This window comes from Procambarus clarkii, chromosome 64, assembly GCF_040958095.1.
Source record: "Procambarus clarkii isolate CNS0578487 chromosome 64, FALCON_Pclarkii_2.0, whole genome shotgun sequence".
In the NCBI taxonomy this organism is placed as follows: domain Eukaryota; kingdom Metazoa; phylum Arthropoda; class Malacostraca; order Decapoda; family Cambaridae; genus Procambarus; species Procambarus clarkii.
In genome coordinates, this window is record NC_091213.1 from 7,063,338 (window position 1) to 7,090,865 (window position 27,528).

General features: G+C 41.3%; 1 protein-coding gene across 2 annotated transcripts in view; it reads left to right on the forward strand.

Annotated features, from left to right (window-relative positions):
• Positions 1-27,528, forward strand: part of LOC123768912 (dynein axonemal heavy chain 7) — a 339,155-nt gene that overhangs the window by 32,372 nt on the left and 279,255 nt on the right. Inside the window, exons 9-13 of one of the 2 annotated variants that reach the window (XM_069309142.1) lie at positions 7,970-8,231; positions 9,204-9,369; positions 14,042-14,146; positions 25,425-25,581; positions 25,778-25,882. In XM_069309142.1, the coding sequence (XP_069165243.1) occupies positions 7,970-8,231; positions 9,204-9,369; positions 14,042-14,146; positions 25,425-25,581; positions 25,778-25,882 (795 nt within the window). The remainder of the gene's footprint in view (positions 1-7,969; positions 8,232-9,203; positions 9,370-14,041; positions 14,147-25,424; positions 25,582-25,777; positions 25,883-27,528) is intronic. The other variant, XM_069309143.1, reaches the window with a different exon arrangement.

A 27,528-nucleotide genomic window follows, 5' to 3' on the forward strand; every position in this document is an offset into this window, starting at 1 on the left:
TTGACATTTAGGAGGTAAGGTAGGTTACATGGAGTTTATAAGATTTTGATTTTTTATTCAGGTAAAGGTATATATATAGAAAATGAGTTACAAACATAATGTTGGATTTAAAGGTAGAGCTAGTGCATACAATACCTAAAGCCACTAATACGCATAGCATTTCGAGCAAGGTGTGGGGGGGAATAAAAACACTAGGACTAAATCTTAATAGTAATGGAGCTTAAAATATAAATCGTGTTGAAAAAAGGAATATTAAAGAAAGGGGGGGGGACATGGCAGAAAATAGCAATTATACAAGTTGGTCAACAAACAGCATTGTTTAAAATAGCAAGACATGGGATGACATTTAGGGGTAAGGTAGGTTACATGAAGTTTATTAGGTTGTACTTAGTTTTTATCTTAAAACTGGTTGAGCCTTTGACATGATTGGGAAGGTCATTCCACATTCTGGGTCCCTTGATTTGTAGATCATTTCTGGTTAGATTAAGTCGTACTCTTGGAATATCAAATAGGTATTTGTTTCTGGTGTAGTGCCCATGGGTTCTGTTACAACCTTCTAAGAAGCTTTTAACGTCAGGATTGACATTACAGTTCAGAGTTTTAAATATATAGAGTACACATGAGAGGATGTGCAGTGACTTAATATCTAACATATTCAGAGATTTGAGTAAGGGTACCGAGTGCTGTCTGCGGCCAGAGTTAGATATTGTTATAATAGCAGCTTTGTGTTGAGTAATTAGAGGACGTAAATGATTTGGGGTAGTAGAACCCCAAGCACAAATATCATAGTTGAGATAAGGATAGATGAGAGAGTAATAGAGCATCACCAGGGCAGGGCGAGGTACCAGTACGTAATATCTGATTGTAGAAACAATGCCAACAGTTTTAGAAACTTTTTTTGCTAAATTTAGAATGTGTCCCTGGAAATTCAAATCAAATCAAAATCAAATCAAATGTTTATTTAGGTAAGGTACATACATACAAGAGATTTTACAAAGAGTGATGGATTTAAGATAGGGCTAGTACATACAATGCCTAAAGCTACTATTACGCAAAGCGTTTCGGGCATGAAAAACTTAAATGACTAAAGCTTAATACTAATTGAGCATAAAGAATAAAATGAAAACATGGAATGAAAACATAGCTGAAAAAGCAGCACAAATACAATTCTGTAGACAAACAGCGCTCTTTAAAAAAAACAGACATTGGTTGACAATAGAGGGGTAAGGTAGGTTACAGGGAATTTATTAGGTATAGCTTCGTTTTTATCTTAAACTGGTTGAGAGAGGTACAGTCTTTAACATGGTTGGGAAGGTCATTCCACAATCTGGGTCCCTTGATTTGTAGAGCATTTCTAGTTTGATTGTTGTACTCTAGGAATATCAAAACTTTATATATTTCTGGTGTGGTGCTCATGGGTTATACAATACAATACAATACAATTTTATTTAGGTAAGGTACATTTTAGGTAAGGTATTTAGGTAAAGCCACTATTACGCAAAGCGTAATAGTGGCTTTAGGTTCTGTTACAACCTTCTATGAAGCTTTTGAGGTCAGGATTGGCATTACAGTTTAGCGTTTTATATATGTATAATACACATGAGAGAATGTGCAGTGACTTAATGTCTAACATATTCAGAGATTTAAGTAGGGGTACCGTGTGATGTCTGGAGTGATTCAGCTTGTTATCGATGATACCAAAGAATTTACCATGAATTTTGTTACTAATTTGGATATTGTTTATTCTTAGATTGATTTCACTTGAGGATTTATTACCAAACTAAATATAGAAAGTTTTGTTAATGTGTTTGAGTTTGTGAGCAGTTAGCCAAAGATGGATTTTATTTAGTTCAGTATTCACTGTGACATTTAGAGCAAGAGGGTCAGGACTGGAGAAAATAAAGGTTGTGTCATCAGCAAATAAGATTGGTTTGAGTTGTTGAGAGGCATTTGAAAGGTCATAAATGTAGATGAGAAAGAGGAGAGGGCCAAGTATGCTGCCCTGTGAAACACCAATGTTTATGGGTAGGGTGGGAGAAATGGAATTATTCACAGAAATATACTGGAGCCTCTCAGTAAGGTAGGACTGAAGGTATTGCAGGGAATGACCTCTGACTCCATAATGATGTAATTTAAGAAAAATGTTTTGGTGGTTGAGTGTCAAAAGCCTTATGTAGATCCACAAATAACCCAAGAGGGAATTGATTTTTATCAAGAGTGGCATGTATCAAGTTAATCATACTAATCATTACATCGTTAGTGCTTTTTTTGGGTCTGAAACCATATTGGCAAGAGCTAAGTATATTGTGTTTAGCTAGATAAGAGTAAAGCTGTTTGTAGATTAGCTTTTCAAATATTTTTGACAAAGTTGGAAGAATTGATAGTGGTCTGTAATTGTTGACATCAATGAGATAACCACATATATGGACTGGGGTTATATGGACTCTTGCTTTTTTTAGAATATCCGGAAAGGTTTGGAGGTCAAGTGATTTGTTGAAGAGCTATGCAATAGCAGAAGCTAGAAATCTGGAGCCATTTTTTATAAATTAGAGACGGAATCTTATCAAGGGCATGTGACTTAGTTTTAAGGGAAAGGATTATCTCATTAACATCAGTGGAATTAGCAGGAGTTAGGTACAGAGAGACTGGATAGTTACCTGTAAGGTAGTCTTTAATATTAGTGAGGGAGGATGGAATATCATGAGCAAGGGCTGTCCCAATGGATGAGAAGAATCTATTGAATTCAATAGCAGTGTCAGAGGCTGAAAGCACACCATCCTCATTGGATAGGAGTACGTACTGTATTAGTTTTTTATTCAAAATCTTTTTTGATCCTAATATTTGGGAAATAGTGTTCCATGTTTTCTTAATGTTGCCCTTAATTTGCGTAAATTTATTTTCGTAGTATTTCATTTTGGCTCTTCTAATTATTTTAGACAGCATTGATGAGTAAATCTTTGAAAATTCTTTGGAGACGGCTCCTAACCTATACTTCTTCTCAAGGTCATGTTTTTTATTAATAGATTTTAGTATTCCCTTTGTAAGCCATGGAGTGTTTAACCTTTTATTTGTGACTTGTTTCGTTAGCATTGGACAGTGGGAGTTATAAAGGCTCAGAGTTTTCTGTAGAAATGTTTGCACTGCTAGGTTGATGTTCCCTGTTACCTAATCCAGCCTCCCAGTTGATATTAGCAGCAACAATAAATTTGCTTATAGAAGTTTCATTGTACAGCCTGAAGCTTATCTTCCTTGTATCTAGAGGTGATTTATTAATGTTAGGAGAAATGTAGGGTAATGGTCTGTGGTCTTATTATTGATTATCAGTGAAGTATGTGGAGAGGATATGTTAGTCCAGATGTGGTCAAGAGCCGTGTCAGTACTATCAGTGATTCTAGTATTTCTAGTGATTAAGGGTATGAGGAAGCAAGAATTCATACAGTTGAGGAAACTAGAAGCAGGAAGGTTATCAGGCTCACCGAGGTCAATATTAAAGTTACCTGAAATAATTAAATGGTTTTTGTTCAGTCTGTTATCAAGTACTGTATTAGATTTTTAAGGTTAGAGTTTAATTCAGACACATCAGTGTTAGGAATTCTATAGACTGCTCCCACAGTCAGGACAGTCTCAGCACCCTTGACTCTGAAACAGGCAAAGATATACTCTCCACAGGAGTCTCTAGTTCTAATTACTTTTAAGCATGTCAGTTCTTGGTGGTAGTAAAGCGCAGTACCACCACTTTTCTGAATTGGACGAAAGTTGTGAATTGCCGAGTAGTTTGGCATGTTAAAGAGTTGAGTAGTATCCTGTTTTAACCATATTTCAGCAAGTATAACAAAGGAGAATTTGTTGTCAACAGTTTAAATCAAGGCACTAACATCATCAGAGTGTTTGCTTAGAGATCTTACATTCAAGTTAATTACAGAGACATTGTGATTGTGTTAATACATTGTTTACATCTTGTGCTGTATAATATCTGCAATTTTGATCATTAAAGTGATGATTGTCAGAGATACTAGATAAGAGGTTTAGTTCTGGGTCTATACTCATTTGCTTAAGAGGGCTGGTTGTAGGAAAAAAAGGCAAAAGAGGCAATTAAGAAAGATCTAGATATGAAAGGGAAAAAAATATATGCAAAACTATACAAAACAAACAAACAAATGAGGTAGATTGCTCTCAGATACTCTCAGGTACACAAAGTAATATTTTGCACTTGGAGACACAGGTAAAGCCAGGGAGCCGGTCTTCCGAGCGGACAGCACGCTGGACTTGTGATCCTGTGGTCCTGGGTTCGATCCCAGGCGCCGGCGAGAAACAATGGGCAGAGTTTCTTTCACCCTATGCCCCTGTTACCTAACAGTAAAATAGGTACCTGGCTACCTACGTCAGCTGTCACGGGCTGCTTCCTGGGGGTGGAGGCCTGGTCGAGGACCGGGCCGCGAGGACACTTAAGCCCCGAAATCATCTCAAGATAACCAGGGGTACAATGGAGTAAGGGAGTATGGAAAGACTAGGCAACCTAGGTAATAAAGAAATTAAAGAAAAATAAGTTTAATAAACATAGGCAAATTTAATCTTAATGATAATTAACTGTAAATAGTTATGAACCTATAATTAATGTGAACTAAAGAAAATAAAAATGAACTCGATTAATTAAGTCCAATAAATGACTAATATATATCAAATTCAAATTTAATTTAAACAAACAGTGTAACAAAGAAACCTAGGTTACCTGGTCTGCACTAGGTGACAAGGGGGTTAATTATGATGAGTCATTGATAGAGATAATAAGGTGAGACAAAACCACATTAGGTGAGGAATGTATTGAGGTTATCCTCATTATCAATTTTAAACATTTTACCTGCAGAAGTTTTTCTCACTTTTATCATGCCAGTTCTGGAGGTTTAGTATAACCTACTATACTAAAGTATAGTTTAGTTTTATTTAGTACTTAGTTTTATTCTTAATTTAACTGGTTGAAAGAGGTACAGCCTTTGACATGATTTGGAAGGTCATTCCATATTCTGGGTCAAATGATTTGCAGAGCATTTCTAGTTTGGTTAGGTTGTTCTCTTGGAATATCAAATAGGTATTTGTTTCTAGTGTGGTGCCAATGGGTAATGTTACAACATTCTAGGAAGTGTTTAAGGCCAGGATTGGCATTACAGTTCAGAGTTTTATATATGTTGTTGAATATGACCGAAAAGGTAAGATTAATAATTCTAACACGAATCTTCTCAATATTTCTTATGTTTTTCTTCACTGCCAGTGGTAATAAAAATAACAATTCTCCAAAATTCATTTTTAATTGTCTAAATTAAAGTTTTATATATATGGAGTACACTTGAAAGGATGTGCAGTGACTTAATATCTAACATATTCAAAGATATAAGTAGGGGGGCTGAGTGCTGTCTGGTGCCAGAGTTTGTTGTTCTAATAGCAGATTTGTGTTGGGTAATTAGGGTACGTAGATGATTTTGAGTAGTGGCCCCAAGCAGATACAGATCCACCAGATACAGATGCATTTACAATGCATCTCTCTAGGTGTCTACCCATGTCACCCTGTAATTTAAAAAGTAATAACTTGAAAACTAATAAGAATAAATTAAATATAACCTAAATTTGATGGTTCAGCAATTATATACTGGGGGTATGATTTTTGTAGGAACTTTGTACTGAATTAAGGGGAAATTAGCATTATAATGTTCATGCTAATATGATTTTGTATTATTTGATAGTATTTTTCTGGGGAAAGCCCCTTGTAGCCCCTTGAAGCTACCATCTCCAATGTAGGTGCCACCAGTTGTGGAATTCTCTGTCCTATCAGGAACCCAGCACCAGAACCTGGTCCCCTCACAGAGGCATAGGGCGCTGTGGCATTTATATATTAAGTTATTCATATATACAACTACCAAGGAAGGCACTCAGAAAATCAGTGAGTCAAAACAAACCATAGGTAGTTGCCATCGAGACCTGCAGGCTTGAAAATGGCCATAGAACTCTTTCCCCTTTTTTGGGACAGGAGGGGAGCAGGCCATGACTAACAAGTTGCTCCATTGTCATTTTAATGTAAGAACCTGATTCCGTGGGGAAGGGAGTGTGTCAGGCAGCCACTGGGGCTTGCCCAGAAATTGACATTTCATTACAATCAATGCTTGTGTTCTGGGGAGGAGCACCTTGTGGCTCCCAGAAGCTAACTACCTTTGAACAAAGAAGAAATGAGCACTTGCCAGGGAGGAGGGACCACCGCAGGTATCATAGCGAAGAAGAGACCATCGACCTAGAAAGCCGGCCCTAGGCCACACAGGTGCGCTGAGGCCCAGGAACATTGGTCGAGTTCTGCACCACCTTGTTCATCCTCCACAACCCCCACACATGAATATCACTCCAGGACACATTAGCAAAAACAGCCAAAAGAGCAGCATACAGTGACACCTCGGCTTACGAATGCCCCTCTTTACAAATTGTTTGGGTTATGAGCACAATTTATTTGTAAAATTTGAATCGGTTTACGAGCTTTGCCTCGGGTTGCAAGTTTTTTTTTATACATGTATGGGTCAATCGAGCTCGTGGTTCCTGGTGGCACGGTCGCCTGCGCGTCATGGCAACTACTGATGGTTGGCAACCATCAGTGGCCCCCACTTAGTGACGATCACGCTTCAATTCTTTGTAAAGAATTTCATTTTTTTCTTGTTTGGTTCCTGAACATAAAAGTAATTATTATATATCATGCCATGGATCCCAAGAAAGTCAGTGGTAAGGTTCAACCTAAGAAAACACATGTGAGGATGACCATTGAGGAAAAACAAGAGATCATTTGTAAACATGAAAATGCTAAAGGAATTGTTGAATTATAATCAATACAACAAATCTTCAAGGGAAAGGAAGCAGTAGAAGATGTCCCTTCCTCATTAATTAAGAAAATGTGTGCAGTATTGGAAGAACTGCAAAGTTTTACTGAAAAGACTTGGCCAGATAAATCTTTAGCAGGCCGTTGCATTGACCTTATTAATGACAATGTGATGTCTTTCTACAGACAAGTGTTAAAATGTAAGGAAAACAAATGTCTTTAGACAGATTCTTAGTAAGACAAGCAAGTAGTGAGCCACATCCAGGTCCTTGTCGTATGCCTGCAAAATGTAGGAGAGAGTACCCCAGAGAAGTCATCACTGACCGGTGTTATAATGGAAGGGGACTCCCCTTCCAAACACTAACACCTCTCCTCCTACCCCCTTCCTCACTGTCTTCCATACACCAACAAGCCATCAATAAAGGTAAGCTGTAACTTGTACATACTATAGTATAAAATATGTATGTATTTTGAAGTTAATATTTTTTGAGTGTGGAACGGATTAACTCAATTTACATTATTTCTTTTGGGAAAATTTGATTCGGGTTGCGAATTTTCGGGTTGTGAGTCGTCTCTGGGAACGGATTAAATTCGTAAACAGAGGGGCCACTGTACAGTGCCTACAAACGTCATGGGCACGAGGGTAGACCACAAACTGGCTAGAATTAATAATGTTGGGTCCCCGGTAGGCCAGAGAACTCGATGACTGATGACACTTACATCAGAGGGATGGTAGCTTCAAGGGAGCGACCCAGAAATTGGTGTTTCATTACATTCAATGTTCATTTTTTTTTTAGTACTGTATAGATATTCGAAGAGTTCCTTGCTTTTTTTTTATTCTATGCATTGGTATAGATTTTTTCTTATTGATCTTTATGTTCAGAGACTAGTAACTATCCAAAGGTGGACAACTTTGCCCAAACAAAATTCTAACCATTTCTGATAAATAGCCTAAAAGTCTAAATATTGCAAATTCTGTTAAGATTCAGATTAGTGTGATCCTCAATTTGAAGGTTTGATTATATTTTGCTATTTTTTATTTATTTATTTTTTTTTTTGAGATATATACAAGAGTTGTTACATTCTTGTACAGTAATTTATTGCTTGCGTTACGTTGCAAAGCTGGATGACTGTGTGCAACTGTATCGTGGAACTTGGGATGAGCCGCAGCCCCCCAAAGTGCCCAAGTGGCGTGTACGAGTTGCAGAGAGTGGTCCTTCTGACGACATTGAAGAAGTGGTTCCACCACTGCGACCCCTCCAACCTCGTCGTGAAACTCTAGTAGTCACACTCTCTGACCCTCAATGGGAGGGCTTTCGCAGCATGCTCACTAGTAGCATTCAATGCAGGTTCACCAAGGCTGCAGAGTTTTTGGATCAGATCTGTAAGTTTCCTTCATTGATTTAATCCTTATTATTATGCAGTACTGTACTGTATAGTGTTGATTTGTGGAGTATTTTAATGTTTAATTCACTCCAGGTTGGCACTTACTGTATGTTATATACTTTTGAGTAACAAAGGTAATGTTTAAAGTTTAAATTAGCAAAATTAAATACAGTGGATATTATTGCAATTTGCCAGAGGTATTTCAATCAATAAATATTGTCGCACAATGGATGAGGTGCCAGTCACTTGGGCAGTTAGGTTAAGCACTATTGGTTCTGATCAGTAATTGGATGAATGGCTGCAGTCACTTTTACACTTGTCAGGATGGACTTTGAAAAACCTAATAAGCTTCATATTCCAAAGAATTGTATACCATTACAGTGCTGATTTAATTTTGTTTTAGTATCCTGCATCTAAAAAAAAAAAAAAGAAAGCATTTGATTATTTCTATGCTATTTAGTTGTCAAATACAGTACTGTACTGTACTGTATTGTACAAGTACAGTGTTCCCGCCAAACATACGACAAAACTGCAATGTTGCTACAACGTTTGAACAAATTTTAACCCCTAACAAGTTGTAACAACCAATATAGCAAGTTGTAACAAAGATTTAATGTCATAAAAATGTTAAAACAAGATGTAACAACTTTATTACAAGTTGTAATAAGCAGAAAATAGGGACAGTTACATTGTGTGTTTGCAGGGCTGTTGAGTATGGTACTAGATACAGTATTGTTTTTGTATTAAGATAAATGTGCTTTGCATATCTGCTGTGCTCTCGCGAGTTAATACCCGATGTGATGTAACATTAATTTTCATGTCAAAAGTTTAATGTTTTATACAATTATCCTCATATTTTGTTCACATTATGTAGTGTATATTGTACTATTCAACAATCATATGATTATATATTTTAAATATTATATAAATTTTATTATACATATTTAAATAGATTATATATTTTATATAGCCAGTGAATGGTCATCTGTGTTAAATGGGAATGTAAGAAGTGAGATAGACCATTTCCTGAGCCAGGATGCAGAACTAGACGAGTATGCAGGCCAGGTTCGCCATTACTCTGCCTATGTTGAGCAGGCTAGTCACGTTCCTACCTCTGCCACGCTTCATGTCTTTAGGTATATTCCATCATTGTACACTGATTTTAACTGGGTGCAGAGTTGTTACCTTGCTCTTCAAGTTTTCATTACTGTCCCTCAAAAACCTAATTATATCTCATGATTATATCACAGTGGTCTGTAATTTTGCCAACTTGTTGTGCAAGCCACCCATGCTAATATTTTCCTCATCAAAGCCCCACAAAACAAGCACACTTGTCCTTCCTCATGCCTGTGGCCATCTTTGATTTTGTTGTCTGTAATTGTTTTAAATAGCATCTTTATTCATCCAATTTTTTCACTCGCCCTTGCACATTTGTTTTGTCTTGGCTACACCTTTGTATACTGGGACACCACACAGTCACCAGCATGTTCTACAATACTTAGACAGTTGAAATATTCTAGAGCTCCTTGATGTGCATCAGCCCTGCAAGATAAACAAACTGTGCACTGCAAGAAGCATGGCATTGCTCTCTGCATGCTTATATATTTTACAGAATGTAACATACACCTGTAATTCTAACTAAACAAACTCACTGATGATCATGTATATAGTGTATTATAAAATTTTGTACAGTGTTTTTATGAGACACATAATTAGTGATATAAAATATTATGTAATGGATATTTATTTATTTGTTTATTTATTTATATATATACAAGAAGGTACATTGGGGGTTAAGAGTACATAGAAATGATGTTGATTTTACATTCTTGTAAAGCCACTAACACTAATAGCATTTCGGATATAGTTATATGTCTATATTTGTAGATACAGTATATGTTTTAACAACTTTTTGTATAATAAAAAACAATATGCATACACTAAAGCAATATGCGAGTACCAAAAAAAAAAAAAACCCCACCTTTGAATGCAATGAAATGCCATTTTCTGGGTGAGTCCCAGAATCTCCCCAGAGCTTACTGGGCTGAAATGCATGTATTAGACCGTGGCATCAGTCAATTCGACTGGAGTTCTATGCCTATCAAGGACCATGAGCCAGAACCTGGCCCCTTCAGAGAGGCGCGAGGAGCAATGGCCTATAGAAACCCCCATGTGGTTGGAAGCATTCTATATCTGCCATCTACTGGGTTAGGCACCAAGAAAGGTAGGCATCCCAAAACAAACTACAGCTAGTTAAAAATTGTGACCAAAAGCCAAACTAGCAAGTACTGTAGAACTCTCCAAACCAAAAACAAGCAAACAAGCATAACATCACCATGCTGCTGTCTGCGCAGCTCCCCCCTTCCCGGGAGGGGAAAGAGAGTGCCCCAGCCCCCCCCCCCCCCCCCCCCCATGCTGGCTATCCAACCCCAGTTCAGAGGCTGAATGTCAAAAATGCAAAAAAAACATCGACCGGAGGGAGGAAGGGTTGCTGGGGGAGCCTCGCCCAGAAAATTGCCTTTTGATGCAGTTTTGTGCCTTCTTGTGCCTTGTAGGGAGCCGGTCGGCCGAGCGGACAGCACGCTGGACTTGTGATCCTGTGGTCCTGGGTTCGATCCCAGGCGCCGGCGAGAAACAATGGGCAGAGTTTTTCACCCTATGCCCCTGTTACCTAGCAGTAAAATAGGTACCTGGGTGTTAGTCAGCTGTCACGGGCTGCTTCCTGGGGGTGGAGGCCTGGTCGAGGACCGGGCCGCAGGGGACACTAAAAAGCCCCGAAATCATCTCAAGATAACCTCAAGATAACCTCTTTGCCTGGCCAGTGGCTTGTACTTTTCTTTTCAAGTGTATGTGTGTATGCATGTACATGTGTACACTGTGTGTGTGCACATGTGTATGTGCATACGCACGTGTGTATAACATACCTTGTGTGTATATGTATGTGTATATACACGTATATACATGATATGTATATATGTGTATGTGTACTTTTTCTTTCGGAAGGGGTCAATCCGCCCCATCCTTCTGGGGTTCCCGTCTGCTTTTTGCAGACATGGGCCTTTCGAATCTGCAGTTCTTCTGGACTTCAGTCTGCGCCCTGGTTTCTATGCCCTCCTTGGAGGACTGTTGTCTCCTGTCCGGCTTCTGTTGGGGCCAGGTGCCTGGATGGTGGCCCTGGACCTCCAGGTCAATTATTGGCACTTGGGGTATTTTTGCATCTTTACCGGATCTTGGTGCCCTGTCTGAGTCTGTTTGAGATTCGGTGTCTGGCCTACCTCAACGACTGGCTGGTGTGGGCTCACAGTCGGTCCGCTTGTCTGCTCGCCAGGGGTGTGGTTCTTTCCTGATCACCGGGTTTGGTTTCCTGGTGATCGGGAGGCCATTCCATCTGTTTCTGTCCTGGGTTCGGACCTGGGCCTTGTTTAGGGCTATTGGGCCACTCCTTGTCTTTCCCTCCAGAAGTGTTACTGCGGCTGTGGTCCCGCCTTCGGCTGTTCATGAGGGGGTTCCGGGTTACTCGAGTGGTTGTGCGGGAGTCTGAACTTCGACGTGCTGGTCTGTCCGCGGGGTCAGGTTTGGCTTCGGCTTCTGTTTGGGTCCTTCGGAGACTCCCCTTCCGCCTCTTGCAATCGTTGGGTTTGTTCCTCCGGGGATCTTGTGTTGGTGCTGTGTCACCAGCTTCTTCTTTGGGGTTTTCGGGGTTCCGTGCCTTGGCACCTCCCCGAGCCTTCGCTCGATGTGTTCACGGATTGGCCAGTCGTCACCGACTCGTTTCGTTGGCTCTGCCTGACGTATGGACTCCTGGCCATTGACGTCTTCGAGTCGGCGTGGTCTAGGCGTCGCCCATTTTATGTGGCGACCTTACCCACCTGCGAGGCGTTCACGTTGGATGCTTTTCGGTAGGACTGGTCGAGGTGGGGGTACCTGTTCCTCTTCTACCGGTCCAGCTGTTGCTTCGGGTTCTGGCTCGGTTGCAGCCTGTTCCCATGAAAGCAGTCCTTATGGTTCCTTGGTGGCCGGCCCAGCTTTCTTTTCAGACGCTGCTTGATAGGTGCCTGGACCCGGGGCATTTTCCCGCGACTCCGCCTCTTTTGGCAGGTCGGATCGGTCCTGTACGTGACTGGTTCGGCCTTCTCCTCGGCTCTTCACATCTGGTATTTTGATGCGGGTATCACCATCTCTGTGGTGTTCAGGTGGTCTTGTTGATGGTGTCCCACCAGCGAGCTTCGTCTTGGCGACAGTATGACGTTCCTGGTGTTTCTATGCACTTTTTCTTGCTCTTTGTACATTGTCTTTTCTTTCGCATCGGGTTGTCTTGTCCTTTCTAGGGTTTTCAGGACTACGGTTATTTGATGTTTCTTACTGTTGCCTCGTTTTGTGCGGCGCTGGCAGAGCCGCTCCGGCTTCCATTCAGGGTGGACGTCACATCTGCCCCGTTTCGTATGCTTTCTCGTGTTTTGTTTCACCTCCGGCCTGCTCATGCGTCACCTGCGCCGTCCTGGTCCTTGATCAGGGTGCCTTCTTATCTTCTCCTCAGTTTGTGGTAGCCCCTTTGGTTCAGGTTTCTGCTCTTTGGTACTGGTGGTAGATTTGTACGTGTGCAGCCTTTCTCTGTCCTGGCGATGGTCGAGACGGCTGGTTTCTGGAGGGGTTCTTGGGTTATTGATGCGTGATTGGTTCGGCCGGGGGTGCGTCCTGTGTTGTCCAGTTGCGCTTTTTGCTGTTACCTGCGTACCGTGTCTGGGGATGCACTTTGGTTGATCCGGTTCCCCTTGTTCCCTGTTTCAGGGCTCGGGTCTCCCAGGTCGTCCCCAGAGTTTTTCAGTCTTCCAGCCGGCAGTCTGTCTTTGCGCCCGTGCTGTTCGGACGTTTGCAGCTTTTGCTGCTGTGTTGATGTCCAGGGCTCATTTCGGGTGCAGGAAATTGAGGGTCGCACAGGTTCTTGGCCGTCCATTCTTTATGCGCGTCTGCTCCTGTGCATTCTTGTTGCCTTGGGTAGCAGGTTGCATCCTGTTGTCTCAGCTTCGCGTTGCGGAGTTTGTGGCAGCTGCCACCTGGGTTAGCCCTTTCTTTTCCTTCTCTTTGGGTATGAAACTCCAGGGAGCAGTAGGGGCTCCCCACAGCTCCCCTAATGAAACGCCATTTTCTGGGCGAGCCCAGAGGCTCCCTGACAACACTCCCTCCCACTGGTCGGCAGTTTTTTCGCGTTGGTTGAAGCTTAGCTTCCGAACTGAAGCTTGGCAGCCGGCGCGGTAGGTCCGGGGCTCCCCCCTCCCCCTCTCGGGGCGGGGAGGGCTGCGCGGATGATCAGCGCGGCAGTAAAGTGTGATGTTTGCATGTTTGCTTGTTTACTTGGGATTGTAGGGAGTTTCTACCTCTCTGTTCGGTTTTTTGTTTTAGTTTTTTACCATGTGGGGTTTGTTTTGTCATGCCTACCTTTTTGGGTGCCTGACTTCGGTCGATGGCAGATAAGGAAAACCCCAACCACTGTGGGTTTTCCAGTGCCATTGCTCCCTGAAACCTCTCTGAAGGGGCCAGGTTTTGGCGCTGGTCCCTGGTAGGTCTGAACTCCTTAGCTAATGTCCCGGTCTAATATAACATACATTAGCCTGATAAGCTCCAGGGAGCCTCGGGGCTCACCCAGAAAATGGCGTTTCATTACATTCAACGCTGGTTTTTTGTGTAACAGAAATGTATCTTGTAGTTAAGTGAAAACAGATTCACTATCTACTAAACCCATAGAACAAACTACTGTATGTGGTAAAAGTGTGTTTATTTGTAATAAATAATTAATTTTACTTTTGGCAGACTAGAGTATAAATTTCTACGACAAAGTCTGCTGTTGGTGTCATCTTCCTTTGTATCAATGCTGCGAGACAAACTGATAGCTGATCACCGGGAAACAACACAGGGGTAAGGCTTATGACAATTATGTTAAGCTCTTGCATGTTCTTTATTTTGGGGGGTTTCAGTAATTTCTTACCTAGTCATAGTTCTGTAAGTGCTGACTCTTTTTGCCAGGAATGAATAGTCCCACAATAGCACTGAGAAGTAAAACTACTTTCGACTAATGTAAGTGGCGAAAGAATAACAGTAGAGAAATCAACATAAGAGTTGTTGATTAATAAGCAGAGAAAGAGTGAAAGTTCTAATATTAAACCATGAAGCTGAGCATATGAAGTTGAATAACATGTGGGGCTGTATGATTAAAAATGTTTAGGTAAGTAGGTGTGCAGTGTTAAGCAAACTGGAGAAAGGTTTAAAAGGGTATTTAGTTGAAAGATGAAGTGGAAAATCCTGCATAAAAATAAAAATAGTATAATTATAATTTATTAATATTATTATTATTAAGATGAAGATGTGACGGTAACGCGTTGGTGTTCGGCTGTTTAAGGCTAGGGGTATGGCCTCGTCACATAGTTATAAAAAAAAAATAGAAAACTGGAACTTCGTCTGTGGTAAGGTAAGGAGAAGACACACAAAACACAAGTAAATTTTAACAATGAAATTTTAATTACGTTAATTAAATCAAAACATGAATAAAATGCACAAACAAATTCTTATAATAAAATCAATCAAAATAATAAGAATAATTAGATGACACAATGAAAAGTTACGTTAAGGCAAAATAACAAGAAGTGCAATACAAAAGTAAATGGGAGGTGTTGGAATATTGGCTTTAAGCCACCACTTCTCTCAGTACACGCTAGCGTCTAGCCGGGAGGAGTGGTGACAACGAGAGCACTGAACATTCTGAGGTATGAGGTTGGGGCGACCCCAGACATCAAGTAGTATGGGGGGGCGAGTGCAGGTGCAGCCAGACCGGCGACCAATCAGCGGAGCCGGTAGCGATCAACATGTAGTTTGGTGGTTTGAGTCCGAACAGGTGGCTGGCTGCATACGTTTTGCTCACCCTGGCAAGCCTTGCTGGTGTTGTTGTTGTTGTTGGACATGTCTTCCATAGTCGTTTTATATAATTTCAACGACGTGTTTGTGGAGGGAAGAGCAGGCTCAATCTCTTGAAGGAGATTATTGTCACAACTCTCCCCCGAAGCCTGCGGTTCTGGAAGAAGTACGTCGTTATGTGGTGGAGTAATGGATGGAGTCGCTTCTACTTCATAAACTCTGGAGAGATCATGGGCTAAGATGTTGTCAGACTCTTGGTATAGCGTGTCTCCAGGTTGAATTTCTGCAGGTAGCAAGCCCATAGTAGAAGACGTTGAGATGAGAAGTGGGCGTGCTGCAGGAGGTGTAGGGTGGTGTGGTCCGTATTGATGGTGGACCGAGCACTTTTCAGGTGTGAAGTGAAGTGCTGAAGCTTCAGGATGAGGAAGAGTAGTTCCTTGCCAATTGTTCCGTCGTTCCTTGTAGCAGTAGTCGCTGACAGGTGTATTCTTCTCGCCTCGTTGCTGCATCACGACACCACCATCGTCGGTACCATTGGCGTCGACATGGAGGATGAAGGGCTTATCTGACGAGGTGAGAGTGGAATTAGAAGAGGGCAAAGGAGCACGATTATTATCCTGAAAGCATTTGGGAAGATCATTAAGGATTTCGGAATTAGAAAGCGCTGACTCCTTGTCAGTGCTTTCGGGAGGAGAAGCTGGGAAGGTCTCACTGTGGATGTAGGGTTCTGTGAATGTGGAATAGTTAGTCAAGACAGTGGGAGGAGTACCATTATATTGCTTCAGGAGGTTGACGTGGCACAGCTGGGTCTTCCGCCGCCTATCTGGAGTCTCTATGACGTAAGTGTTGTTGCTTCTGCACTCTTTGACGCAGTAGGGTCCTGAAAATCGGTTTTGTAAAGGTGAACCTGGGATAGGGAAATAGGCAAGGACGAAGTCTCCCGGCTTGAATTTTCTTACTTTGCTGGTTTGGTCGTAATGAGTCTTCATTCTCACCTGGGCTTTCAATAGATTATCATGGGCAAAGCGGTGGACTCTTTCTAGAATGTGTTGAAGGTTTTGAAGAAACTGGGGCACATTCTGATGCTCACTGAAGGTGGCATCTCTGAGAGAGTCTTTGAAAGCCTTAAGGGGAGTACGGCACTTACGGCCGTAGAGCATCTCATAAGGAGATACTCCTAGGGACTCATTGGGGAGACTTCTGAAAATACACATTATTAGGTCAATCTGCTTATCCCAATCCTTTGAGGTTTCACTACAAAACTTTTTCAAGAGTGCTTTGATGGTCTGATGACTACGTTCAAGAGAACCCTGTGAAGCAGGATGATAGGGGCTGGACAATACCTGTTTGATGTTGAACTCCTCCAGTGTCCTTTTGAAGAGATCACTGGTGAAGTTGGTGCCACAGTCACTTTGAATCTCCCTGGGAAATCCGTATTGAGTGAAGATCTTCAATAGATGTTTTATAACCGTAGCAGCCGTGATGTTCTTCACTGGAACTGCTATGGGAAATCTGGTGGTAGGACACAGGATGGTTAGGATGTAGGCGTTACCTGAACTGGTCCGAGGTAAAGGACCAACACAGTCTATTATGAGTCTGTGGAAAGGTTCCGCAGGCACCTGTATGGGAATCAGTGGTGCTCTGGGAATGGAGACGTTCGGTTTGCCTGCCATCTGACATGTATGACACTGTTTTACGTACTGTTTGACGTTATTTACCATACCTGGCCAGTAGTAGTCTTGACGAATCCCATGGTAAGTCTTGTTGAAGCCGTAGTGGGAGAATGCTCCGTGGGCCAGGTGTAGAATAGTGGGCCGCAGGCTGGTGGGAATCACAAGTTGTTCGATGTTGGCCCAATCGTCCTCCTCCTTCAGTTTACTGGGTCTATATCTGCGGTAGAGCAAGTCGTTCTCTAGGAAGAACCCAGGAATACTGTCGGGTTGAGTCTCAGCCTGGAAAAACAATGGTGTTAAAGTAAGATCTTCCCTCTGCAACTTACGGAACTCCAACTTGGTCAGATGCGGGGGGAGTTTCTGAGGGTCTTGAGGGACAGCGGTAGCAGTAGAGTCAGCTGGCTGTGGACGTGCGGCTTGTGCACGGGTGGTCACGAGAACCGGAGGAGAAACTTCATCACTCTCTTGAACCTCTGCTGGAACATACTCAAGAATAGGGTTTATTGGCACAGAGTTACACACCTGGGGTTTGTCCATGACGATCAGGTTGGTCGGTTGCAGGTCTTCTGCCAAGTCGTTGCCTAGGAGAAGTTGCACTCCAGGCATGGGAAAAGGCTTTTCCCTGACGGCGACTTGGACTTCCCCGTTCACGTAGGGACAATCCAGGTGGACTCTGGCGAGAGGGTATGGAGTGGTAGCAGTGAGGTCAGTGATGAAGACTGTTTCCCCGGTGTAGACTATGTTGGGCACAGCCGACTTCAAGATGATCGATTGTAGAGCCGCTGTGTCCCTCAAGATCTTCAATTTGAAACGTCCCTCCGGATTTGAACCGTTGGCAGAGACAGTTCCAGTATACAGGTGGTTACTGAAAAGAGAAAGATCATTAACATCAACACCAACATTCATCACAGGCTTACCGGACTTAGGAGGAGTTGGTTTGGGTCGTTGTTGGTCAGTGGTTCCCTTGTATTGAGACTTACCACACTTGTCTATGGTATGTCCATAGAGTCTACAATACTTGCAGTACAGTTGTGAACCAGCTTGATCGGGGCTCACCTTCTCGTAACTGTACCACGACTTCTTACTGGAGGATGGTTCGGGTGTCAGCCGGTGGATGAGGCTGTAAGTGTCAGCCGACTTAGCACACTTCAGGTAGTCGGTTTCTTCTTTATCTGCTAAGTAGAGGCGGACAGGAGGTGGCACACGTCTCAAGAATTCTTCAACAAGCATCAGGTTGACGAGTTCTGTAAAAGTAGAGACATGTGCTGCTTCCAGCCATTTCATGAAATACCTCCGTTTCGTGTTAGCAAACTCGAGGAAGGTAGTGGTACTTGCCTTCAGGTGGTCACGGAATTTCCTTCTATAACTTTCTGTGGAAAGTAGGTAGGCGTCCAACACTGCTTGTTTCAGAGTGTAGAAGTCATTCTCAGACGCCAAAGTACTGAGTGTGACTGCAGCTCTACCTGTAAGATGGACTCTGAGAAGTGTGGCCCATTGGTCGACAGGCCAACTGAGTTGATTAGCAAGGGTTTCAAAGGTGGTGAAAAACACATCAACTTCTGCTTCTACAAAGGATGGCATTAACTTACTTGCATGTGATATATTAAAACTGACGGGAAGATTGGCAGTAGCTTGTTGGCGTTGAGTGAAGTGGGAAGTTTCCAAGGCGATTTCACGTTGACGACACTCTAGAGCCAGAGTTGCTTGTTGCTTGTCATGTTCGCGTTGCATCTCCAACTCGCGTCGTTTGGTTTCAAGCTGTACTCGTTCCCGCTCCTGGAGTAGTGCAACCTCATGTTCTTGGAGGGCGAGTCCTCGTTCGTGTTCTTCTCTCCTCAAAGCAGCTTCGCGTTCTCTGAGGGTGATTTCTCGTTCTTGTTCTTCCCTCCTCAAAGCAGCTTCGCGTTCTTGTTCTTCCCTCCGTATGGCAGCCGCTCGTTCTTGTTGTTCGCGGGCTTCCCTTTGCTGCTCACGTTCAATCTTAGCCAGCTCTAGTTTAAGTTTCATCGTTGCCAAGTCAGTTTTATCTGCAATATAGTAAGTTTCATGAGTTTCAGAGTCTATCTTACCTTGCTCTAAATAGTAATCCAGCAACAGGTTGTGTAGGTCATTTTTGTTGGCTTGGTAGGGAACTTCTAGTTGATACTCATGTGCAAGAGTTTGTAATTCAGTCCTCTTGGCACGACTTAAAGTCCCTATTTCACCTGCTGGATTTGCACGGAAAGTTTGGAGACGAAACATGGTGAAATTAGCAAATAAAGGTACACGAATATTCAATAGTGAAATGTCAGAAACAGGACAACGTGGCAACTGGTACCTATCCTGTGTGATCTTTAACAATTAACGTTAAGTGAAAGATATTAAATGATTAAATTAAATCAAGGGCGCAGGAAATCTTGTACCCGGTACTCATGTAAGAGAATAAGGGCAAGAAAATCCTACTAACAAATGAAACAAAGTTTCGAAAACAAATGAAACAGTTAAATGCTTCAAAAGTAAAATTGGTAGTCCAAGGATGTAGGCATACCTTGCCAAGTCTCTATAGGACATAAAGCAAGTTTTCCCCACTGAATTTAATATGATACTTACAGAATTAGCGAACTTTTGTGCTCTGAAAAAATAAGCTAATTCCCTACCGTTGTATGTATCATCATCTCTGACTGACGTGTAGGGGTGCGAGGTGTCAACTTGTGACGAGAACTGCTGCTGAGGTCCCAATTCAGCAACTAAAGTTCGAGCTAGAGGAACTATGGCCCTCTTTGTCCTCCTACAGTCAGATTGCAGAAGATTGGGTACTCTTGACCCGGGGCAGACCACAGTACCAGGGTACCAATATGATGATCTGTCAGAATGAGAAATATTCAAGGGACATAGATGGTAAACACGAGTAATAACACGGAGGGAGAGATGACCAATTAAGAGTATGACTGCGGCCTACAGTCACCACGTAATCCAAAGTTGTCTCACCTTCACTATATGTTACTCTCGTAATGCACAATACACCGCACCTTATAAAAAATGAAATTGAATATGAAAAATAGTAAAGCTACGTTAACAAAGTTAAATACGCTTACCATAAATTACCACTTGGCACCAGTACCTGAGTGAAGCTCCTAGGACAGGCCCCCATATAACTTGTGACGGTAACGCGTTGGTGTTCGGCTGTTTAAGGCTAGGGGTATAGCCTCGTCACATAGTTATAAAAAAGAAATAGAAAACTGGAACTTCGTCTGTGGTAAGGTAAGGAGAAGACACACAAAACACAAGTAAATTTTAACAATGAAATTTTAATTACGTTAATTAAATCAAAAAATGAATAAAATGCACAAACAAATTCTTATAATAAAATCAATCAAAATAATAAGAATAATTAGATGACACAATGAAAAGTTACGTTAAGGCAAAATAACAAGAAGTGCAATACAAAAGTAAATGGGAGGTGTTGGAATATTGGCTTTAAGCCACCACTTCTCTCAGTACACGCTAGCGTCTAGCCGGGAGGAGTGGTGACAACGAGAGCACTGAACATTCTGAGGTATGAGGTTGGGGCGACCCCAGACATCAAGTAGTATGGGGGGGCGAGTGCAGGTGCAGCCAGACCGGCGACCAATCAGCGGAGCCGGTAGCGATCAACATGTAGTTTGGTGGTTTGAGTCCGAACAGGTGGCTGGCTGCATACGTTTTGCTCACCCTGGCAAGCCTTGCTGGTGTTGTTGTTGTTGTTGGACATGTCTTCCATAGTCGTTTTATATAATTTCAACGACGTGTTTGTGGAGGGAAGAGCAGGCTCAATCTCTTGAAGGAGATTATTGTCACAAAGAAAAGACCCAATATATGTGTAAGTGTATTGAAAACCAAATTTTCGGATGTAACCTACATCCTTTCGCAAGGTGCTGTAAACAATGTGCTGGACAAGATTCTATGAGTTTGTGTTGATATGTCTGGCAGAGCACCTGACGGGTGTCCATCATTATATGTCAGTGTGATTGTGTTCCCCAGGGACTTGCCAAGGATTGTCAAAGTTTCAGAAGAATGCTCAATTACCTTGATTTCTTGGAACTGTGGGCAGGGGTCTGCATAATCATTCTCCCCACTCTAAACACCACAAGATCTGTGCTTATACAATTTAATGAGATTTTTAATTTTGCTTCGTTAAGAACAATTTTACTGTTAATTGTATTTACTAAGGGTTATTGCCCCTTTTCTGTCTCTATAGAATCTCTAATTACTCATATTAGGCATCTCTGATATTTGAGCAGATATATACAATATTACTATTATTAAAATCCATCATATGATTAAAACCCCAATAATGGTTAGCAATGGCTAACCAAATTTTGTTATTTATGTTTTTGTGTTTATCAACTCATTCAACAAACCTTGACCAGTCTCTCCAACATACGATAAATTGTAACCATTACAATTTGACATAATCACCATTACCTACAATGTTCTTATTATCATCAATGTTACCAATGTTACCTCTACCCCCCATTACCATTAATACCTATGCTAATACTACTACTGCTGTTATTATTGTTAACACTAACATCAGTGTTATTAAAAAAAGACATCACTCACACATCATTGAGGGTTTGCAGCCAAACCCTCAAATATACCAGCGATACAAAAAGCGTGAAACAACTACATGGTAGTGAGAAGAGAAGCGGAAAGAAATTTTGAGAAAGGGATGGCAGACAAATGTAAAACAGAACCAGGCCTATTCTGTAAATTTATCAAAAGCAAATTGCAGATAAAGGATAATATTCAAAGGTTCAAATTAGGAAACAGATTTCCTGAAATTTAAATGAAAATATGTGGAAAATTAAATCTTCAGAGAACCAGATACAATAAGAATTCCAGAGAACAACATAAAGTACATAGAGGTGTCTAGAGACAGTGGAAAAATGTTCAAAGAGCTAGGTAAGGTCAACTTAGCTTCTTCATCGACTTCAAGGTACTTTTCTTCATCGCCCTTGTAATGAAAATCCACCACTCAATGAAATTGCACAGCAGGTAGGGGCAGCAGTCAAAAAAGGTAATCAAACACTTGAAATAATCAAGTGTATCTTTGACATTAAGAAAAAGAAGGTAGTGATTCAATTGTATAAACCTCTGGTGTACCCTCATTTGGATTACTGTATCCAAGCATGGAGACCTGATCTTCAGAAGGACATAGCTGTTGTGGAGAAAGTGCAACACCTGGCAACAAAAATCATTCCAGAGCTAAGTCAACTCACGCATCAGGAACATTTGAGGGCCACAGGATTAACAACACTGTAAACCAGGCATGACAAGGCAGATCTCAATGAAAGTTTTAAAATGCTGAACAGTTTGGAGGATGTTGATCTGGAGAATTAATTCGAAAGATCAGATGTAACACAAACAAGGAGCAACAGTTTCTCCACAATGTAGGACTGAGAATAGAATGCTTTTTCACCTACAGGGTTATAAACCCATGGAACTGCCTACCCACCAAAGCCATAAATGCCGAAACTGTTAACTTTTAAAGTACCGTTGGAAAAGATCAAGGAAAATGGGGAGGGGGGGGGAGAATTTCGACAAGCTGCCGGCTTCCTGTCCCCAGCCAGGCCACTAGTGTTAGTGACTCTCGGATAAATTCAGGGAAGAACAAAGCAGTTGGCCCAGATAGTTTCACCTTAGGTTCTGAGAAAATGTGCACCTGAGCTCAGCATTCCACTTAAACTGATTTTTCAGGCATTCCTGTGTACAGGAATCCTAGCAGATGTGTGGAAAAAGGCTAACATAGTTTGTCTACAAAAGAGGCAGCAGGGAAGACCCCCCCCTCAATTATTGACATACATCATTGTCAAGTGTAATAGTCAAAATGTTGGAAAAATAATTAAAACTTAATAAGTAGAGAAAAATTATATAATAACAGACTGTATGGTTTTCGATCTGGAAGATACTGTGTTACGAATTTACTCAGTTTCTATGATCAAATTAGAGATTTTACAGGAAAGAAATGGTCGAGTTGAATACATGTACTGTATCAGGACCTAAAAAAGGCTTTCGAAAGAGTTCTACATAAGAGGTTGTTCTGGAAACTGGAACATACTGGAGGAGTGGCAAGGAAGCTTCTAACATGTCTGAAATTTTTTCTAACAGACAAGAAAATGAGGGCAGTAATCAGAGGCAATGTATCGGACTAGAGAAATGTCATGAGTGGAGAACCAGAGGGTTCAGTTCTTGCACTGGTAATGTTCATTGTCTACATAAATGACCTACCAGAAGGAATACAGAATTATATGAGCATATTTGCTGATGTGGTGAAGATACTAGGGAAGATGAGAAACTTAGACGTTTGTCACGCCTTTCAAAACGACCTGGACAAAATAAGTGTATGGAGCACCACTTGGCAAATGTAATTTAATGTGAATTAAGGCCATATTATGGAATAGGAGAACATAGACCATGCACAACCTACACATTATGTTTAAAATCTTAAAAAAAAAAATTGATAAAGAAAGAGATCTAGGGCTGGTTTAGATAGTTTTACATCACCTGAGGACCACATAAAGAACATTGTTTGAGGGGCCTATGCTATACTTTCAAATTTTAGAATTGATTACAAGTACAGTACTGTACATGGATGGTCAAATACTACAGAAATTGTTTACGACCTTTTTTTAGACCAAAGCTGGAATTGCAGCAATTATATGGTGCCCATACCTTAAGAAGTGCACAAACTGGAAAAGATGTAAAGAGGTGCAACTAAATGGCTCCTGGAACTGAAGGACAAGAGGTGCAGAACCACGTGCTCCCTCGACCCATATAAGTATCAACAGACATTGTATTCCAAGGCAAATGTTGTACACCAAGTCATATGTTACAAGGAATTTGATGTCATACACCCCAAAAAATCATAATCTATGCAGTTGTAAACCAAGATACCACCGCATAAGAAATATTACCGGAACAACCGTGGACGTCTTCAAGAGAAAAGTAGATAGTTTTTTTTCAAGAGGTGCCAGACCAACTGGGCTATGATGGATATGTGAGCCTGTGGGCCCGTTCTTGGCAACAGCGTGTTGGACCAGGCTCTCACAAGCCTGGTCTCGGGCCGGGCTTGGAGAGTAAAAGAACTCCCTGGTAGTGAAGCTGGTCCATTCCTTGCCAGAGTGATGAAGCTCCCAGAACCCCATAAAGCAGGTAATGTGGTGGAGACCAAAACTGTCAGTAGTTTCAAAGTGTTACATGACAGTGCTGGGAAGACGGGACATCACAATCGTAGGTCTCATCCTGTAACTACGCTTAGGTAATTACACTTTGGTAATTACATGCCATATGTTCATCACCCTGGGATCAGCAGTGGTCTCCCTTAGTTCAGTGGGTAATGAGAGAAATAAGTAGCCTACACAAATATTTAAAGACTTGAGATTGATGGACAAGGCAAATGTGTTTATAGAAGAAGTTGTATATGTATATCAGATATCAACTTTTAGACAGCTAGTGGAGAAGGCATGCCAGAAATGCTGCAGGGTGTACATATTTATTATAGATTTGGAGAAAATATATGAAAGTGAACAAGGGGGTATAGTTTGTGTAATACAGTGATACCTCAGCTTACGAATTCAATCTGTTCCCTGAGACATCTCGTAAGCCGAATATTCGTAAACTGAAGCAAATTTCCCCATAAGAAATAATGTAAAGTGAATTAATCTTTTCCAGACTCCCCAAAAAATTAACTTCAAAGTAAATTTTATACCTTATTCACCCAAATCTTCAGTACTGTACTAAAGTATGTACAAGTTACTACTTACCTTTACTGATGACTCTTGCTGGCACATGGAAAACGGTGAAGAAGGGGAAAGAGGAGAGGTGCTAGTGTTTGGAAGGGAAGTCCCCTTTCATTATAACATCAGGCAGTGATGATTTCTCTGGGGTACATTCTCTGGCACGTTTTGCCTGCATACCACTAGGGACCTGCTTGTGGCTCACTGCTTGTTTTTCTCACTAAAAACCTTTCTAGCGACACTTGTTTTTCCCTACATTGTAACACGTCTGAAGTGAGACATCACATTGTCATTAAAAAGGTTAACACAACAGTCTGCTACAGCTTGATTTGGGTAACAATTTTCAGCAAAACTTTGCAATTCTTCCCATACTGCACATATTTTCTTAATGAGGTAGGAACATCCTCTACTCTACCTCAACAACCCTCATACCATTTTCATGTTTACGAATGATCTTGTTTTTCCTCTCTGGTCATTTTCACATGTATTTTCCTGCCTTGAACCTTACCACTGGCTTTCTTGGGACCAATGGCAAGATATATAATAACAACTTTTATGTTCATATTTCCCAAAATCCAAAAAAACTAATTCGTTACAAAGAATTCAGGCACGATTGTCACTAGGCAGGAGGCACGGGTAAACTGAGGTGCGATTGCCATGCCACCAAGTGCTAGGTCGGCCATACGTGTATCAACAAACTTCGTTTCCCAATGCAAAGCTCGTAACCTGATTCGGATTTTACGAAGAAATTGGGCTTGTAACCCGAAAAGTTCGTAAATAGGGGCATTTGTAAGCCGAGGTGTAGACATAAGTGACATTAATAAATTAATTTAATTCAATTTTGTTTCTGCCAAGGCTCAACCAACAATTTGAAACGATTCACAAACATATTCAGGAGGTACCAAAGTCTACAGATGAGCTGTTCAAACTGATGGAATATGTGGAAGAAGTGCGTCGCATTACCATCCACCGTCTGGCAGAGGAGGTAGCTGCAATGGTTGTCAGGCTCAAGGTATACCATTCACAATATTTTATATGTTGAATTTATTACAAAGAGCCATTATATATATATTGCTTTTAATTATGTAATAGTTCTATAACAATAATGGTTATCAGTTTAATCATTTTCTGTGAAATACGATGGTGATTGAATAATTGATGTATTGCTTTGTATAATACAATATATGTAAAATTGGTTTCTTGTACAGGTGATTTTGGATGTTGTGCATCTGACTCCTGATGACTTGGCTACCACTGCTTCTGTCATTGTCTGGCCATCTAAGCTGAAGCCTGTCATTGATCGAGCTGTTGAGGTCACTAATATATTTTGTTGCTTGTATATTTCAATACTATTGATGACATTTTATTTTCTAATATCTTTTCAAACTGTATCTGAACTTGTTTTCTGGTGGAGGCCCGTGTGGCTCTCTGAAGTGACCATCCCTGAAGGTACCATCAGTTGTGGAGGTCTCTGGCCTACTGGGGAACCAGCACTGGATCGTGGTCCCTTCACAGAAGCACAAGGAGCTGTGGCTTTTATATATATTAAGTTATTCATTTATGCCACCATTCAGGAAGGCACCCAGAAAGTTAGCAAAACAAAACAAATCCCAGCTGGCTGCCTCCAAGACCTGCAAGCTCGAAAATGGCCATAAAACTCCCCAAACTATTAATGCAAATAATTGAAAATGTTACAGAACTAGTGCCTGCTCGTATGCTCCACGTGCTCTCTCCGTGGTAAGCACCCATTTCTTCATTCTCCATGGGTAGATAGCTTCAGGGAGCCACAGGAGGCTCCTCCCAGAAAATGAGCATTGATTGTAATGAAATGCCAGTTTCTGGGCGAGCCCCGTTGGCCCCCTGACACCCTCTCCTACCAAGGAGTTCGTACAAAATTTGTTGAACTGATGGTGGAATAATTACCTAATTACCTAAGTGTAGTTACAGGATGAGAGCTACGCTCGTGATGTCCCGTCTACCCAGTACTCTGTCATATAACGCTTTGAAACTATTGACGGTTTTGGCCTCCACCACCACCTCACCTAACTTGTTCCAACCGTCTAGCACTCTGTTTGCAAAAGTGAATTTTCTTATACAGTATTCCTCCAGCAGCCTTGTTTCGTTAGTTTAAATCTATGACCTCTTGTTCTTGAAGTTCCGGGTCTCAGGAATTCTTCCCTATTGATTTTATCGATTCCTGTTATTATTTTGAATGTAGTGATTATATTGTGCCACTTTCTTCTATCTTCTAGTTTTTGCATATTTATTGCCTCTTAACCTCTCTTCGTAGCTCTTCTCCTTTAGTTCAGGGAGCCACTTAGTAGCATGTCATTGCACCTTTTCCAGTTTGTTGATGGACTTCTTAAGATATGGGCACCATACAACTGCTGCATATTCCAGCTTTAGTCTAACAAAAGTCATGAACAATTTCTTTAGTATTTCTCCATCCATGTATTTAAAAGCAATTCTGAAGTTAGAAAGTGTAGCATAGGCTCCTCGCACAATGTTCTTAATGTGGTCCTCGGGTGACAGTTTTCTATCTAGAACACCCCTAGATCCTTTTTTTTTTTTTTTTTTTTTTTTTTTTTTTTTTTTTTTTTTTAAAGATTTAAAAGACAAGAGTTGTTACATTTTTGTACAGATATTAGTACGTGTAGCGTTTCGGGCAGGACCCTGGAATACGATCCCCACCGCGAAGAATCGTTGTTATAATCAAGTACACATTTTACTGTTGCGTTAAACAGAGGCTACAGTTAAGGATTTGCGCCCAGTAAATCCTCCCCGGCCAGGATACGATACGATATTGTTAGAATTCTTTAAAGATTTCTCACATAATTTATAGGTTGTGTGGGGTCTATGTTCTCCAATTCCACATTCCATAACATGGCATTTATTCACATTAAATTCCATTTGCCAAGTGTTGCTCCATATACTTATTTTGTCTTCTTGAAGAGCATAA